Consider the following 19,229-nt stretch of genomic DNA (forward strand, 5'->3'; position numbering starts at 1 on the left):
CAATGAGGCAGATAAACAAATGAAGCAGGTTCGGTCTCAGCGTTGGGGAGTCCATTGTGTCTTTACGCCCCTTCACCAGGCTACCAGAGTCTCCAGAAAGTATTCCCAGATAGAATAAGGGTAAATGCGACTTTGTTGTGCGGTATTACTAATAAAGACGATTTTTAAGAGTGGTGTGAGATAGATGGCGACTGAGAATTGATTGAGCCCTAATCCCTCTTGGAAGCAGATAAGGAAACTAAGGATCAGAGGGAGCCCAAGCGGGAAAGAAAACTGCGGGTTCTGAGAGCGCTTCTGCGCGCGCGCGCGCGGGCCCGCGGGGCTCACCTCCTCTCTCACCCTCAGCCACGCCTAGCTAATCTTCCTCCACCTTGCCCAGGTTCACCTTCTAGGCTTCTTTGCCCACTGGGCGGTATCCGTCCGCACCCCCTAGGAGCATGGGTGCACAGAGACTGTTGGCACTCCCTCGGACGACACCGCCCGCCTACCAAAAAAAAAAAAACAAAAAAAAAAACGCAAACTCCCTGCCGCGCAGAACAGCTACAGCTACAGCAAAAGCTAGGAGTAGAAGAAGCTCAAAGAGGGCCGGTCCCACCCCGTGGGCGAGGGCGCAGTTATTCAGACTGCGACGCGTTGCACGCTACGGTTTCTGCGCTACCTGGAAATTTAGTATTGGTTCTCCAGATTTTGCTCGAAAGCCTCTGTCTCAAAAGCTTGCAACTAAACCCAATCCGAAACCCCAAAGGCGGGATGAAATTGGGGGACGGGGGGAGAATTTCAACTTAAATGAGGCGTTTCAACTTCCACACATCCACCCGCGCCCCTTAACATCTTAACTCAGTTTCTTGTCACCCGAAGGACTCAAGTCAACCTCCTCCTAGCTCTGTCCGGGAGGTGCCTGGAGCGTGAGAGCTGGAGAGGAGGAGCAGGGGGAGGTGTGTCTATATAAACCTGCCGGCGGCTGCCAGGCACTGACGCCGCCGCCGAGGGGAGACCTTTCAACACCGTGGCCAAGAACAGGGGTCCCCCCGGGTCCTTAACTTCTGGATTTCCAAAACCTCTCTCTCTCCCCCTCACTCTCCCCCAACACTCTGCCTTTCTAAAAAGGGTTGGGGGGCGGGGGGCGTCACCTTTCGCACTTCTAGGTTTGTTTTCTTCTATCTTTCAGGATCCTTGCCGGAGACTGCTAGTAAGGTGGGCAGATGCCGACGGAAGCACAGCAGAGGGTGAACTGTGTGCACTCCTACGGGATGAAGCTCAGTTGGGACATCAACGATCCGCAGATGCCTCAGGTGCGTGACACCCGGCGTAGCGCTGTCCGTCCAAAGAAGAGGGGGTGGCATTCAAGTCCTTGCAAAAACTGTGGACAGACCCCATCCCCACTCCAAAGCGCGCGCGCGCGCGCACACACACACACACACACACACACACACACACACACACACACGAGAGTCCTCAGCTGTAGAAAAACTCTGCAAAGAGCAGAGTTGGATTTAGAGATGTTGGTTCCCCTAGATCTTTCCTTACGCTTGTTTAAAAATACACCGAAAGTAGTTACCAATCTTCTGGGAAGAGCAAGCAGGACGCCTCATCCCTCACTTTATTTTAACCAAGGTAGCAATCAGGTGATTCCTTATCCATTCTTTGAAATCCATGAAAAATGTAGGGGAGAATCTTAGCGAATGTAGGTGCGCTGCCTCACACGCAGCAAAAACGGTGAGATAGTACTGTAAATAGTGGTGACCTGAATCTGAAACAAATAGCACCACTTGAGCAATTTATTCAGACACTCTAGGCTGCTTGGATAAAACACAGCTCTTAGGAAGCTTCATTGACATGCTGACCAGGGAGCCTGTGCAATCTGGATTTTGGAAATAACGTCTGAACTTATTTCTCTAATGACAAGGACATCACCATCCGTCCAAGGTAGATTTTTTAAATGGAACAAAGTGGTTTGGAGCCAAGTCCAGGGAATGAGCTTGGCGGTTATGCTTAGTCACTGATTTGGAGGAAAACCTGAGGAGTGACTTCGAAGTCTTGTGTGTATGTACATGGAGGGACAGTGAGAGTGGCCTCCCAAGCATTTGCAAAAGTGGACTTCCAACAATGTCGTGGCACAGGAATAAGAGACTTGCATTTATTCAGCATCTGTGTGCTATGTGGGAGTCCAGATGGACAGCAATTCATTAATAAAATTGTGTATCCTCTCAAAGAGATCAGAGATTTTTGGTTGTACATATTCATAGTTTCTTTTGTTTTACTGTCTGCCTACTTTAAAGTCACACTGTACCATTTTTTTTTTGTAAAACTGGACCTCAGTACAGCAAGAGCATCTCATTTTCACTGACTTCAGTCCACATAAATCTTCATAGAAAAAAAAATCTAATATTGCATTTTAGAAAAGAGATCTAAATAATGGAAAGATGGCTCCCCTCTCAAGTGTTTTCTAGACTTTCTATATAAATGTGGGTTATTTTCTTTTTTGGAAACTGATTATTAAGCAGAGAGTGTGTGCAATATCTCAAAACAGACAGGTGCACTCAGCTATACAAAGAGAACTGGAAAGACTTAGGTTTCTAGCCCTGCTTTGGCTAACTGAAAGAGAAAGAGCAAAACTGGCTGTATGACCTTGAGACAGTTCCTGAATTTGCTTTAGTCGCAGGCTACTCACCTCTTATCAAGTGGCAGAACTAGATAACAAACAATCTTGTCTATTGTCATGCTCAACATGTGCATGCTCATCTGTGAATGTGTGTGCATGTGTTTATACATCCAACACATTAGAGCAAATGAAACCCAATCCTGGAGTCCTCCATTCTTGTTTTAATTTTAAAATACAGTCTCTATGGCTTCATTTTAAGTATCACTACTTTGGTAGCCGATGTGAGACATGGATATCTAGTCTATACTCTTACAGGGCAGTGCTGAAGGACTACTCTCTTCTGGAAAATTGTCAATTTGTTACTAAGTTTCTTAAATTGAAATGTTCACTTTAACAACAAAGATATTAGCATTTAGTATAAACTTAGTACATCATCATATATTTCATTAGTGACTGACCTTAGGTCAATCCATCAATTTATGGCAGTTCTAATATTTTCAGGAAAAGATAATAATGACTATTAGTAATAATGATTTCAACAATATCCTCGTGGTTTTGGAAATAAAATTGCCCATTTACCTGTTCCTATTAGAATGTAATATGCTAACAATGTACACAAGTCTGAATTGTCCAGTTGAGAATACTTTTTTCTACAAATACTGTTATCTAATTTTCCTGAGGGGCAGGAAGGAGAGAAGATGCAAATGCCTTATTACTTCAATAATACTCTTCTGAGTCTGTCATATCAGTAAAGCCAGTGGGGTCTGGCTGCCACAAATCTTCTGCTCCAATCCCAGAAGATCTGTGTCACCATAGAAGGTTGTCTCTCTAACTTCCATTTGCTATCTATTAAATAAGAGTAATGATGCCCATACAAGGGTGCTGTGAGGATTATAGATACTGCATAATGTGGCTTTGTGAGCCATACTACCTCTGTCCCAAAATTCTCAATTTTGCATTGTAGTGTGAGAACAGCCATAGACTTGTCCATGTTCCACTACAATTTTTTTATAGATACTGAAATTAGAATTTCATATAATTTTCATGTGACACAGAATATAATTATTTTGATTTTTCCCAACCATAAAAATATATGAATTATTCTTAGCTTGTGGGTCATGCTGAAACAAGCAGCAGCTTTGGCCCACGGTCTCTAGTTTACCAACTACTGCCTTAAAGAGTACCTGGTGAATAATGCGTGCAAATTAAAGGGTAATTTTATATTAAACTTATGTATAGGAAAGACATTGTGGTATAAGTTATGCATAATATGGACAAAGACCACTAAACAGGAAATATTATTAAAGCAATTCTCAGTATTTTATTTAGTATCACAGCCTCAGGGCACTTTGTTGAGAATAACAATTCACGTTGCTCTGGGGAGAGGTTCCGTGTTCAGGAGGCCTCTCTCAGTGGTGAGGTTTACCTTGATGGTTATGCTCTTCATCACAATATCTTTGAAAACTTAAAGAGCTAAGTTCCGAGGAGCAAGGAAAGCTGTTTTTGCATCTCTCATGCTGCCCTGGGTATCACTGACAGCAGTAACTGACAGTTTGGGATAGAGCCAAGGACTTTTGAAGAAAAAGCCCTGGGTCGAAGTAAATATATTTACAGGCTCAATTGCATGGTGAGAGAGCATTCCAATCACTTTTTGCCCTCCCACTTTGATACTTAATTTGAAAATGTTTTCAACATTTAAACCCACAGGAGGTGGTATAATATGGTGGTAAGGAGAGCATGCTCTGGAATCAAACAGCTACGGCTCAAATCTTAGAACCAGTTTTTACTAGCTGTGTGAACTTGGGCAAGTCAATTAACCTTTCTGGCCTCCATTTCTCATTCGGTAAAATGCAGGATAATAATATTACCCATTGTCTGTGTGTCTTAGGAAGTATAGATGAATTGATACATGTACAGCATTTGGAAGATAAGCACAATACACATCAACTAGCCAATTGTCAGAAAGGCTTCACAGGCAGAATGAGTAGTATTCTGAGATAGCACGATTTCTTAATTTTACAACATTTCTGGATCTCGAAAAACAATTTTTATTCTAATGTGCTTGGAAAAACTTAAAGCACGATGTGTCAGGTTTGTGCTTGATAAACTTGACTGCTCTTCTTTTTGTGCATCTGTCCAGGAGCCAGCCCACTTCGACCACTTCTGTGAGTGGCCCGATGGCTATGTGCGCTTCATCTATCGCAGCGACGAGAAAAAGGCGCAGCGCCACCTGAGCGGCTGGGCCATGCGCAACACCAACAACCACAACGGCCACATCCTCAAGAAGTCGTGCCTGGGCGTGGTGGTGTGTGCGCGGGCTTGTGCCCTGCCCAATGGCTCCCGCCTGCAGCTGCGGCCTGCCATCTGCGACAAGGCGCGGCTCAAGCAGCAGAGTGAGGCCGCAGGCCTGGGCTGGGGGCTGCCTTGCAGTCATGAATTCCCTCTTCCCAGCTAATTTCCCCTTTCTTTCTTCAAAAGGGTCTGAGGTGGGGGCTATTACTAATATTTCTCCCCGCTGGCTTTGCAGAGAAAGCATGCCCCAACTGTCATTCGGCTTTGGAATTGATTCCCTGTCGAGGGCACAGTGGATACCCTGTAACCAACTTCTGGCGACTTGACGGCAATGCCATATTTTTTCAGGTAGACCTAGTATGTGGGGGCAGGGAGTACGTTTGTGATGGACATTTTCATCATACCTTTGAGACCAAACCACCTGCCTTAGGAACTCCGGACCTAATCAAATACAGTCCTGATAGCCAGAAATAGGTGCCAGGGCTCCCAGGACCTTACCTGGCTCCTAGGAATTAGCCCACTTACTGTGTTTTCTGGAAGAGTGAGAGAGAGCTATGTTGTAATTATAGTTGGTTTAATATGGTAAAAGCACTGTTAGGTAACCTTTCAAGATGTCTATTATTGATGCTGTTTTATCAGTTCAAGAATTTTTTCCCTGTCAGTTTGGGGAAAAAACAACAACAACAACAACTCGGGATCTAGGGTAAGACATAATTTTTTTAATTTTAATTTTTTCAGTGACAATTGGCATTCGATATTATTTTATATTAGTTTCAGGTGTACAAACATAGCGGTTAGATATTTATATAATTTATGTATTGATCCCTCTCCAATTAGTCTAGTACCCACCTAGCACTATACATAGTTATTACAATATTATTGATTATATTCCCTATGCTGTGCTTTACATCCCTTTGACTATTTTGTGACCACCAATTGTACTTCTTAATCCTTTCTTCTTTTCACCCAGCCTCCTGGCCCCCATCCCATCTGAAAACCCTCAGTTTGTTCTCTTTATCTATGAATCTGTTTCTGTTTCATTTATTTATTTATTTATTTTTAAGTTTCACATATAAGTGAAATCATATGGTATTTGTCTTTCTCTGTCTGACTTATTTCACTGAGCATAATACCCTCTAGGTCCATCCATGTTGTTGCAGATGGCAAAATTTCATTCTTTTTCATGGCCAAGTAATATTTTATTGTACACACATATGCACACACACGCACACGCACACACACACGCACCATTTCTTTGTTCAGTCATCTATTGATGGACAGTTAGGTTGCTTCCATATCTTGGCTACTATAAATAATGCTGCAGTGAACATAGGGATGTATGTATTTTTTTAAATTAACATTTTGGATTTGGAGAAGACATAATTTTTGACCAATATTGCCAGCTTCCTTTAAAAGAACAAATATATGATTTATTTTCTTATTAATGCAGGCCAAAGGAGTTCATGATCACCCAAGACCAGAGAGTAAATCAGAGACAGAAGCTAGAAGAAGTGCCATCAAGAGACAAATGGCCTCTTTTTACCAACCTCAGAAAAAGAGAATTCGAGAACCAGAGGTAATGGGAAACTGCCATTACACCATGGTCTGTGTTTATTTTCATCACAAAATACACTGATAATTATTTGAAATGTCAATGTCACACATTCATCAGAAAGATTTGATTTATATGAAAATTATATATCTCTAACAAAGAGTCATTTAATCAACATTAGTGTTTCTAATTTCATTTTTATCTTTTTCAAAAAAGCAAACTATCTCCACAGTCAATGATATAGTAAGGATGTATACTGACATCCTGATACAAGGGCGGTTATCCAATGGTAATAAAGAAATATGTGCATACCAACAATGAATTAGCATGTATCCTTGAGAGGGTCCTTTACATTGTTTATATAAAACAGATAGAAGTTCTTTGGGAAACTCAATCCAGTTTGGCTTTTCAACTAAAGATGCCAAGCAGACAGAGTATTAGTCTGAGGATAAGAGAAAATGACATTGAGCACTTTCTATGTGCTAAGCACATACGGTCTAAGAGTTTCACATATGAAGCAGTCGCAAAAGCCTTGAAGAGGAAGTTACTGTTATTGAGTCCCATTTTAAAAATTGATGCTGCAGTCAACATAGGGATGCATGTACCTTTTTAAATTAGTGGTTTGGATTTGGAAAAGATCATTTTTGACCAACATTGCCAGCTTCCTTTAGATATATGATTCATTTCCTTATTTATGAAGGAAGGCTAAGCAAGATTAAGTAACTTGTTCAATTAATGAGCAACAGAGTCAGAATTTGAACCAGGTCTATATCAGCCTCAAGAGTTTCCACTATTATGAACATAGTATGGGAGCCGGAAGGAGGACCATCTGTCACTCAGACCCACCCTGCCTCATTCATCAGTGTGATATTCATGCCTGAGCAAGCTCAAGCTATGCAACCCCTGGATCATGTACCCAGATCATGTACCTGAGCAGCACAGTGCTCACAACGGTAGAACCCACCAACTGGAAGTTTATTTTTATTTGATTGGTTAGCTACTGTTACAGGTGAGAGTATCCATGCTATTTCCATTTGATTTACAAATAAAAATGTTTGTCATTTTTTAGGCAGGAGAAGATCAAGACGACAGTGACCATTTCAACAACATACCTCCTCTGGAAAATCTAGAAGAGTTTGATACAATTGCTGACACTGGCTTCCCTATTCCAGGGCAGCATTGCTTTTCCCTCCCAAACTCTGATGCTTACAAAGCTGCCTGTGACCTAGCCACCATTCAAGGAGAAATAATGCCACCCTTTCAGAAATATGCAAATCCAAGAATCTATTTTCCCAGACCACCTTGCAGCTATGAATTGGCAAGTCCTGGTTATACAAATTCAAGCCCATATCCTACCATTTATAAAGATTCCAGCAATAAACCTAATGACGCAGACTGGGTTCATCTGAATGCACTACAATATAACGTCAACTCATACTGCAGCTTCGAGAGAAGCTGCGATTTCACCAGTAAACAACATGGCTGGAAATCAGCTCTTGGGAAAGCTGGCCTTGGGGAGAGGACTGACCCTGGACAGTTCCAGGCTATGGCCACTCGCCCTTATCATAACCCAGAGCTTCCCTGCAGGTACCTCACGACTCCCCCACCTGGTGCCCCAGCCCTACAGACTGTGATCACCACCACCACCAAAGTGTCCTACCAGGCCTACCAGCCCTCTGCTCTGAAATACGGTGACAATGTGCAGGAAACTAAGAACCTTTCGGGCTGTAACTATGCTTCTGAAAACATGCCGATGTCCATCTATCCGGAAGCCTTGGACCTTCCAGCAACAGTCACCAGGGCATCCTCTCCAACAGGGTCGCTTCCTTTGAAAATCCCAGGAGATTGCAGGGCCATCAGACCCACTTTGGCTTTTTCTCAAGAGTCAGCTCCCTCCAGGACAGACAGAGCAGAGGCCTGGGATGTGTGTATCTCTGGAGTAGGGTCTGCAATCAGTTATTCAGATAGAGTTAGTCCGTTCTTTAGCTATGGCAATGAGGACTTTTAAACAACAAAGCTGGGCACAACATAATGTTGGTGTCCATGCAGGCAGTGAAACAAGCAGATGGCAACTATCTCTTGTCAAGTTGGGAGATTTATGTAGGACAACATTCTAAAACCCATTTCATCTATCTCCATGCCACCCTGAACAAGCCCAATCCCTTCTGATCTCTGAAGCTAAGCAGGGTTGAGCCTGGTTAGTACTTAGATGGGAGACCACCTAGGAAGACCAGATGCTGTAGGTGTAAAAACAAATAAACAAACAAACAAATAAATAAATAAGGGATCTTAAGATGACAAGGTCCTTGCAATCTGTAAGGTCAACCAAGGGTTGCCTATAAATAAATAGATAGATAGATAGATAGATAGATAGATACATAGATAGACAAAAGTGAAACCCATTTCACTGCACAGAACTAGGTCTAGACGCTCCCAAATGAACAAATAAGCAAACTTGAGACCATGAAGATTTAATAAACTAAGTTCACCTTGCTTATTAGCTAGAGTAGAAATCAAGAATCATGGTTATCATTTTAAGCCTTTTCCCGTCAGACCATACTAGGGAATTTCACAAATCTTTATTTGGTCCTTACAGGTTGTCAGAATCGCTTCAAAAAGAAATCTTTACAATCTCATCTCCAGAGTCATTTCATAAGATTTTTATTTAACACTTAGAACCCGTTAACATAGCTTCAGGAAGTAATTTTGATCATTTTATCTCCAAAGTATATACCTACAGCTTTTTTAAAAATCTGCAATATTGCAATGATAAAATGCAATTGTTCTTAAGAGAACTTTGTTTTCCAGTGTTGACCAAATACTTTTCTTAATACTAATGAATATTTTCATAAGAGAGACAGCCTACCAATGATGATGTGTATTTAATGGATTATTATTGTATTAAAATATATTTTTCTGATTAGGTTTCAAAATTAAAATCAAGCTATTTTATTCAAATATAGCTTTACTGTTCCTTTGTTACTTCCCATAAATGTAATTGATAATATTCAATTAAATGTAATAAAGAAGTTTTAAAGTAGCTTATGCTTATTTCAAAACAGGAAAAAATGTTCATATTTTTGAGAAACCATTTTTATAATAGATTAAAACATAGTAGTCTATTTGACAGTTATGTAGTTTATTTTATTTATATTTTTGTACCTTTCCATCCCTGTTAAGAGAAAATTAGTGGAAGAATAAGCATAGCTAAGAAAGTCATTTAAATTAGAGTCAAGAGGCTATTAGGGAAGTGGGGCCTCTGCACATCTTCTGTCTCAGTTCTCAGAGTTGCTATTAAGTTGCTAAATATATTGCTAAACTCAGCTTCAGGCTGAGGCATAAACATCCTGGAACAACAACTGCTGAATTGAAACCTATGGACTTCACGTCCTCCCTGCAGTTTTTGCCTCCCTAGTTTGCATATTGGAACTAACCAATCCCTGTTAACCTAGCCAGTGACCTATTTGCATGAAAGAATTACATTTTGTGATTTTTTAGCCTTTATAAATCCTACCTTTGTTTGTTCTCTCCTAAGCACGATTTAGGTTGATATCTGAATTTGTATCTCCCAAGCTATAGCTCTTTTTGCTCAAATAAATACTTTTTATACTCTATTATCCTCTAACTTTAATTTTGGTTGACATCCCCGTTACCCATTTCACCCACCACCCACCCCCTGACTCTGGCAACTACTGATCTGTTTTCTGTATATAGAAGCTCAATTCTGTATTTTTTTTTTGTTTTTAAGATTGTACGTACAAGTGAGATCATATGGTATTTGTCCTTGTCTGACTTGGTTCACTTAGCATAATGCCCCTAAGACTCATCCATGTTGTCACAAATGGGATGATTTCATTCTTTTATATGACTAAAATACCATATATTTATTTTTTACATTTTCTTCATCTGTTGGTGAAAGCTTAGGTTGTTTCCATGTTTTGGCTAAGATAAATAATGCTTCAGTGAACACAGGGGTGCATAATACTTTTCAGGAATTGCTGAATCTTGTGGTAGTTCCATTTTTTGAGGAACCTCAATATTATTTCCATGGTGATTTTACCAATTTACATTACATTCCCACCAACAATGCACAAGTGTTTTCTCCATCTACATCCTTGCCAGCATTCGTTATTTCTTGTCTTTTTGACAATAGCCATTCTAACAGGTGTGAGATGATATCTGCCTGAGTGATTCGGTTGCCAGAGTTAGCAAATAAATATACAGGATACCTTGATAAATTAGATTTAAGATCAATAACAAGTAATTTTTCAGTATAAGTATATCCCAATTTTTACATGGGCATACAAAATTTATTCATTTTTTTAATCTGAAATTCGAATTTAACTGGGTGTCCTGTATTTTATCTAGCACTCCTACTGAACAAAATATTACAATTTAATTTCATTTTTGTTTGAAATATTATAAATGAATTGAACAAAGTGGCTAAAAATATATTTACATAAACGATTTGGTTGCTGAACTTTTACAAGGAAATAATATTTAACTGTGTAGTCTGCTTAATGGGAGAGAATATGTTTTTATCCTTCTTTAAATTATAAAACATCATAGATAGACTTAATATTTTTAATAGCCCAAATTCATTCTAATATTTTTATTTACAAACCACACTGAACAGTCAACCAGATTTCCCAACACTAAGTTCGTCAGCTGATAGTCACCCTATTTATTCATATTTCTATACTACCTGGTAAAAACAAAAGTGTTCTTTATATCGTATATCAATAATGGATTTTCCTTTAATTAGCCCATTAGAGCTTGGTCTTCTGATACTCTCTCAGACAAACAGCTGAGCTACCTACATCGTTGCATTGTGCTTTGCAGTTTGGCCAAGTTTTTAAAGGCAAGGCATTCTGGGGCTAAAGTGTAGAAAGATGAAGTTGAAGAAGCCACCCTCTGACCTCAGCCACCTGTGGCCCTCCTGACCAATGTACCAGAAGGGCACTACTGAGTAAAAATGCCACCTGGCTGTTTATGAAGGCCTCTGCCTGTGGAAAATAAACATTCTCTTTTCTAATACTTCCTAAGGGCGAGGTTTTAAAAAACACCAATTTAATAAGCCTTCTGCTGCGAGATGGCCTGTTTAATAAACTGTATTATCGATTCAGGTTTCCATAAACCACCTGAATTCCTTCTTTTAAACACCCTGAGCACTATACTTTTAAAGACATTTTCTGGCTACTGCCAAGAGGTAGCACTAAAGCCCATTAAGTCAAGTGCACCTAGAATTGCGACACCAGAAAGGGACGTGAAGAAATCATTTATTCCGGTCTCTATCTTCAGGCTCAAGTGCTCCTGCAAGCCCATCAGTTTCTTATTACAAGAATATCACAGTCATAATAGAACTCTAACAGGAGCTTGTAAAACTTTGTGTTTTGGTTTTGTGAATTAAAAACAAAATCTAATTTCACCTCAGAAAATATCTGCAAAAATGATTGAAAAAAATTATCACATGTTCAACAGAATATATTCATTCACCAGCTATATGCAAAGTGCTCAATATAGAAATTACAAAAAAAACATATTATGGGTCTCTTCCTTCAAAAAATTTATAGTAAGAGAAATAAGACAAGCCAAAAACATACTAAATAGCAGATACGGCTACTTATCATATGTATTATAACATATTTTTAAAGGTGTTCCCAAGAATCTTTCTTTTCAGAGTTGTTTAAAAAATGAAAGCCGTGAATGTTGAATTTGTCTCTGCAGCTGGAGAAACTGGGCAGAGAAAACTTGTGCCAAAGAAAGGATGAAGAGGAGGGGGAGTCAGAAGAGGCCGACCACAGAGGCAGGGAGGGGGAAGATGAGCAGTACTCTCACAAATATTTTCTTCATTATTCATCTTTTCTTATTAAAATACTTTCCTTATTAGTATTTTCTTAGTAAAATGTTCGTCCTCCAAAACTCTTCGTGTACTTATTCTTCTAATTAACTCAAAAATAATTTTCCCATGAAGTGTTCTTTACAGAAGCATTCTTCATGAATATGAATACATTCTACTTGATTACGAATATTTTAGTACATTCATAAGAATATATTTCAAAGAATGAATATGGCATTGTTCCTATTTTTAAAGAATCTATATTTAAAGATAGATATTATATATGTTAATATTCAGAATGAACATTTTCATGATTATTTATGTAAACAAATATTTGAGAACCAACAATATGCTGGGCACTGTTCTAGATGCTGGTCTTTGCTCCTACAGAGCTTTCATTCTTTGTGAAGAACATATTCTCAATAAAGAGGAAAATATAATGCCCTCATTTGCCCCATCTCTGCTGGTCAGTGTTCACTATATTTCCTCCAGCAAAAAGTCTCCTTTTTTGTCCAACTCTCTAACATAGCAGTAGACATTTGAAGCAGAAACAACTTAAATATTCCTCAAGATGCTCTTATGAACATAAAATGAAAACTAGCCTACCAAAATTTTGGAGAAGTTCTCAAAACTTAAAAAAAAAAAAAAAAAAACCTTCCTATTTAATAGTAACTGCTACAAACTTTATAAATTGTTTTTTAAAAAACAAACTCAGAGAAATGGCTGTTTGGGAAATTGGCTGCCAGTAAATGTTCTTCATGAAGGAATGCACTACTCATCATCTTGCCATTTTGTACTGGACATCTACTTGGCACCACATGCCACCTGGTTACCACCACTCCCTGTTGAAGCTGAGAGACCTGAGACCTTGTGTTGCAAAAAGGAGAAGGGCAGAACACTAAAGGCTGCTGACGTTCAGTCTGAAAGTAGAGCAAAGCTTCCTGTGATGGAGTTAGCTAGAAGAGATTGCAGCCTGCTCTTCTCTACTTCCAAGACTGGAGCGTCTTGCAGTGCTAGAAAGTAAGGAAGTGTTAAACAAACAAACAAACCTAAGGACAAAACCCCCCACAATGATAGGAGTCATGTCAAAAGGAAACAGAAGTTATCTGAAAGAGCCCCCAGTGGCCAAAGCTAGAACAATTTAAGAAAAAAATAGTATTGGATTATAATCCAAGGTATAGGAAAAAATCCACGAGTTCATCCTGATATAAATACATGATTAAATAATCATATGGGAAGAATAGACAAATGTTCTGTTCAGAATAATTCCAAGTAATTGATATAGATACTCTGCCCTCAAGAAGATGGAATATAATTCTTCACCTCTTAAATGTGAGTTGTGCATAGTGACTTTTTCCCAAAGAGTTCTGTATGAAAGGGGAAAAAAGAGTAACTTGAGCAGCTAGGTGATCAAGGTCAACATCAACAATGATAAGTTGTGCTGATAGTATGTACCCTTGATATCATGTGATAAAAATGGCACTTTACCTCTGTTTTTCCTCTCTGCTGAAACAAAATCCCAATCTATGAGAAAAACAACAGGTAAATCTCACTTGAGGCACAATCTACAAAATACCTGAGCAGGACTCCTCAAAAGTGTCAAGGTCATCAAAACAAGGACACCCTGAGATACTCACAGTGCAGAAGACCCTAAAGAGACTTACTGGACAACTAAAAGTATCATAGTATCCTCAAAGGAATCCTGGAAAAGAAAAAGGACACTAGGTAAAAACTAAGGAGGTCAGAATAAAATGTGAACTTTAATTAATAATATAGCAATTAATTATAACAAATGTACCACACATTAGGATGTTAATAATAGGGGAAACTGGGTACAGGGCATAAGTGAACTCTGTACTATAGTCTTAATTATTTTGTAAATCTAAAACTGTTCTAAAAAATAAAGTCTATTTAAAGTACAAAATATATATTTGGCCTTCCTGTGTTCCATCTTTGTCAGAAGAATCCCATGCACAAATGAGTGATAGAGCAGAGACTTTCACTAAAAAGACAAAAATGTTCTTATCTATGTGTCTAAAACTGTGTTATATTTTGCTACTACACATGTTTGAAGGCATTTTCTTACATCGAATTTTAATCATACTGCTGCGCTGAACCAAATTTAGCAAGATGGACTTTAATGGAATAAAGGTCTGATCCTGCTAGTTTGGGGCCCAAGAAACAAATGCAATTGAGGATTGACGGGCCATCAGCAGCCCCTATAAAAAGAACTCTGGCATTTAGCAGACATTGTGATATACCAAGGTAGTGGGGTTACTCTCAATCAGGAGCTCATGAAGCAGACGTGAGCATAGCTAGGCAAGATGTGGTCATGGTCACAGGCATCTCCAGTAAACCACTATTGTCTTGATCATCCTCTTGGTTGGTCAGTCCTCTCTCTAGTCACCTCCAGCCTAGATTGATGTTGGCTCCATGCCCCAAATGTGCCTATTTTGTGTGTCCAGCTCAACTTCATTTTTGGGCTGACAGTCTTTGCTATCAAAAAAAGCCAAAGTAACTTTAAAGAACATAGAATAAGATAATAACTAACATTTATTGAGTGATTAATCTCTGCCAGGCGTTATGCTAAATATTTTCATATATGATCCAATTTTATTATCTATCAATATATGTGGCCACCACTGAAGGTCTGAAAGAAAAAACTGAAATTATCGCTAACCAAGGGAGAGCTGTGCTTATGAGCTACACTTATTCAGGCTTGGGGAGAACATGGAGTTCAGGGACTGGTACATTTTCAGAAGTGGAGGTATTACAGATGGGTTGATATTTTGCTGTGGAAACATAGTTATTTGAGTAAGACAGTTGTTGATTGGCTAACCTTTCAGAAGTATGGTCATTCAATGAGACTGTTGCTAATCGACTGTTTTTAGATGTGAGCGGTCACTGATTTGGCTTACTGGTTACTGTGGAAAGCTGTCATTGGTCATTCTAGGTGGGTTTAAAACTGGTTCTGGCTATTACTTGTTGCTAAAGCCAAAAAAAAAATGATTCTTTTCTTGGAGTAGAGTACCTTTTTATTCTTACATCACAAAATATTATGTTGCAGTTACTATTATTATCTTCATCTAGAGGTTTAAAGAAACGGATTGAATTAAGTAACTTGTTTAAGTTGCAAAATTGTAACATGGGACCTTAAATTTGGCTTTCTCTATATACAAGACTTTGTTCTTAAGAACCGAAATTATACTGGGGTTAGGATATGATTGGAATAATATTGCTTGGCTTCTACTTATCACACCTTGAGTATATTAGGTGAGGTATTAGTAATCTGGAACATATTCAGAAAACAAGAAGGAGGATGAGAAAATAAAAAATTTTTGTTGTTAGATGTATTAGTCAAAGTTTCCAGAGGAATGAGATATATAGATGAGGATCTAGATGAGGGGGGTGTGTGTGTGTGTGTGTGTGTGTGTGTGTGTGTGTGTGTGTGTGTGTAGAGGGTGGGGGGATGAGGGAGAGAGAGAGAGAGAGAGAGAGAATTTTTAAGGATCTGGCTCACACATTTGTGGGGCCTATTAAGTCAAAAATCTGTAAAGCAGGCCCTCAGGCTAGAAATTCCGGCAAAAGTTGATATTGCAGTCTTGAGTCCAAATTCCATAGGGGAACAGGCTGAAAACTCAGGCAGGGTTTCTTTGTTGCAGTCTTGAGGCAAAATTGCTTTTTCTTCCAGCAACCTATTTTCCTCTTGAATGAGGTCCATCTCTATGATAAAGGGTCTGCTGTACTCAAAGTCTACTGATTTAAATGTTAATTCCATCTACAAATACCTTCACAACCATCTAGAATAATACTTGACCAAACAGCTAGGTACCACAGCCTAGCCAAATTACCTCATAAAATTAACCATTGCATTTGATAAAGGTGGACTAACGAGACCAGGGACATTTAGCTAAAATAAAAGACTCAGATGGGACACGATGAAGTCTAGAAATATTTGCAGTAACCTTGTGCTGACATGGTATTAAGTAGTATAGTGTGGAGTTTAGGGGTACGGCCTTCAGACAAGACTGGACACAGAAAGCACAAGGACAGATTTTGCCAGAGCTCACATAGCCTTTTAGAGCAAGGATTTGGACTCAGCACTTTTTTGTACTGTGAAGGTGGAGCAGGCATTTCCTTTTAAGGGATGATTTGAGGGTTGTAGTTACTTTGTCTCAGGGTACCTGATATTGCTCCCTCTAATTCAGGGACACAGGTTCTATATTAAGTGGAAGACTTTCATGGGAACATGGGAAATATGTGCTTTATGGCCTGAAGTAATTAAGAGTGAAGGTGAGTCAGAAAATAGAATGTGGTCTAGAAGTGTGCTTACAATCAACCCATATAAGGTCCAGAGAAAAAGCCTGGAGAAAATGCATCTAATTAAGTAAAAGCATTTTGTTATCATAGAACCTTTTCCCCTGGACCTTGGAATCCATGAAACAAGCCAAGCCTTCTGAAAATGGGACTCCGTACATCTTTAGGAGATACAAAGTAACACTCTAACCTTTCAAATGTCAATTTCCATCACACCTGTTTTGTATTCTTTCCTGATTTGTTCAGGACAAAAGTTCAGGTCAGACTTACAAACTGCTTATTCATAAAATGCAGTTTCGAATAATGATACTTTGAGGCTTGATTTATTTTGACCAAATTTAATTAACACAATTTAAGATTAGACAAGACTATGGATTTAAAAAATAAAATGCATTTTACATGGAGAAGAAAAGAGAACTAATAATATGCAAAGTGTTACGTAAGGCTTTTTGTCTACTCATCAGCATGGTAAATTTACCATCATAATCTGTAGTTCTTACTCTGATATTAGATATTAGATAGGTAATGACATTTTTCTACACTGCACTACTGAAGGAGAATATTGAAGATATAACCATGACTGTCAGCTATGGCCATGAGACCCTAGAGATTCAATTCTCTGATGAGGACAAGTCGTCCTGAGTCTGTGAAATGTTATACCAGGCATTTGCTGAATTTGAATGAGTAGCAAGTGATGACAGAATAACAAATGTTATCAGTGACCTGTCACAGTTGTGCAAATGCCAGAAAAATAACTTCAAGGTGATTTCTCAGGTATTTGTAATAGATCATAAATCAAAAATGGCTGTTGGCTAGTAACATCATGCATTCCACTTTGAAAATCTAGTTCATTGCCTCAACCATAAATATAAAAGTTGTTCTCAAAAATATAACTATGTCTACTTTAAATAATCTAGCTAAAAATGAACAGATCTAATTTGAATTCCCACAGTTATTAAGCACAAAAATCAATTTTAAAACGTAGAAATGAATTAAGGGTGAATTCGCCAGTTTTTTATTAAACATTTGCAATGGTGGGCTACCCCGCTACACTGTAAGATTGAATAGACAACAGCAATATTTGTGAAGTAGGAATACTTCCTAAAAGTCTAACCCATAGCTTTTTTGGTCCTAAATAATTCTGGCATCATAGGCCATTAGAGTCTACTCTCCACACCTATTCAATCAGCTATGGAATTGTAGACACTTCATGCCAAGTAGTGCAGAAATTCTCAGAAAGGAATCTGTATCAGTCAGAATTTTCAAGAGACACAGACTGATATGAGATATGCATGTGTGTGTGCATGTGTGTGCACACGTACACATAGATACATATAACATGTGTATGTGTATGTATATACTTGTGTATATATCTGTATGGTGTATATATAAACACACACACATATATAAAGAGATTTATTTTAAGGGATTGCTTCACATGATTGTAGGGGCTGGTGAGTCTGAAATCTGCTGTGTTTCCGGCAGGCTGGAAACACAGCAGGATTTGATGTTGCAATCTTGAAGCAAAATTCCTTTTTTCCAGAAAACTTCAGTTTTTGCTCTTAAGATTTTCAACTGATTAGATAAGACCCACCTTCATTATAGAGGGTAATTTCTTTTACTTAAAGCCAATGGATTACAAATGTTAATCATATCTATAAAATACCTTTACAGCACATCCAGATTAGTGTTTGACAAAACAATTGGGCATGAGACCCTAGCCCAGTGGACATATAACTTTGAACTCTCTGAAGGTCATTGACTGAGTGCCCTCCAACACCCATTCTTGCTATATCTACTACCTGGAATGAGTTTCCCTGAGGTATTACATGGTATTAAATGGTCATTTAAGTATCAGCTCAAATGTTATCTTCACAGGGGCTTTCCTTGACCGCTTTATGTAAACTTGCCCAGCAACCCTTTCCACCACATTTCTCTCTGTCACAATGCTCTGCTCTATTTTCTTCATGTAAATTTTATTTTCTTTGTGGAAAATATATAGCTATTGTTTCTCTGCCCCACTAGAATGTAAGTTCTATTACGGTAGGTCCATGACAATCTCAGTCATTACTCGTTCATGTCAAAAACAATGTCTGGTGTATAGTTGGCATTTAATAAATAATTGTACAATTAATAGACCCAGTGAGGCAGGTAGCTCATTCTATTGTTAAATAGGTCAAATTATGAGAAATGTATGAAAATGTTGTTACTTACACTAAGTTGAAATCACCCTTATGTGGAAAACCATCCATTTGTCCTAGATTTATCTTCTGGACCATCTGATGTAATTCTGTTCCTCATTCTATATCTGTAAATACTTGAATACAGTGTTCTTGGCTCCTATTAATCATCTCATAGCCAGGCTAAATGACTTTAATACCTTCATTATTATGGTTTCCAATCAACAGGTCTTAACATGAGCCTGCCAGAGTGGAACATACTACTTTGGTGTGTTGTGACCAGCGCAAGTAGCAAGACAGCCATTTCCAAATCTGAACACTGTAAGTTTATTAATTCAACTTAATAAGCCATTATCATTTTTAAGAGTTCTATCACACTCCTAAACACACATGTTTATAGTGGGTAGTCACTTACTAAGCATCTGTCTCAAGAAATTTATAGTCCAA

General features: G+C 38.7%; 1 protein-coding gene and 1 pseudogene across 1 annotated transcript; both read left to right on the top strand.

Annotated features, from left to right (window-relative positions):
* The first annotated feature begins 1,194 nt into the window (after positions 1-1,194).
* Positions 1,195-8,560, top strand: GCM2 (glial cells missing transcription factor 2). Its single transcript, XM_016118783.2, has 5 exons — positions 1,195-1,292; positions 4,743-4,995; positions 5,130-5,242; positions 6,345-6,470; positions 7,516-8,560. Exons 1-5 carry the CDS (start codon positions 1,203-1,205, stop codon positions 8,452-8,454), a joined length of 1,521 nt encoding a protein of 506 aa, XP_015974269.1. The 5' UTR covers positions 1,195-1,202; the 3' UTR covers positions 8,455-8,560.
* A 13-nt stretch (positions 8,561-8,573) lies between these two features.
* On the top strand, positions 8,574-8,692 carry LOC118605514 (annotated as a pseudogene).
* The last annotated feature ends 10,537 nt before the right edge of the window (positions 8,693-19,229 follow it).

Source organism: Rousettus aegyptiacus, unplaced genomic scaffold (assembly GCF_014176215.1).
Source record: "Rousettus aegyptiacus isolate mRouAeg1 unplaced genomic scaffold, mRouAeg1.p scaffold_m13_p_1, whole genome shotgun sequence".
NCBI classification, from domain to species: domain Eukaryota; kingdom Metazoa; phylum Chordata; class Mammalia; order Chiroptera; family Pteropodidae; genus Rousettus; species Rousettus aegyptiacus.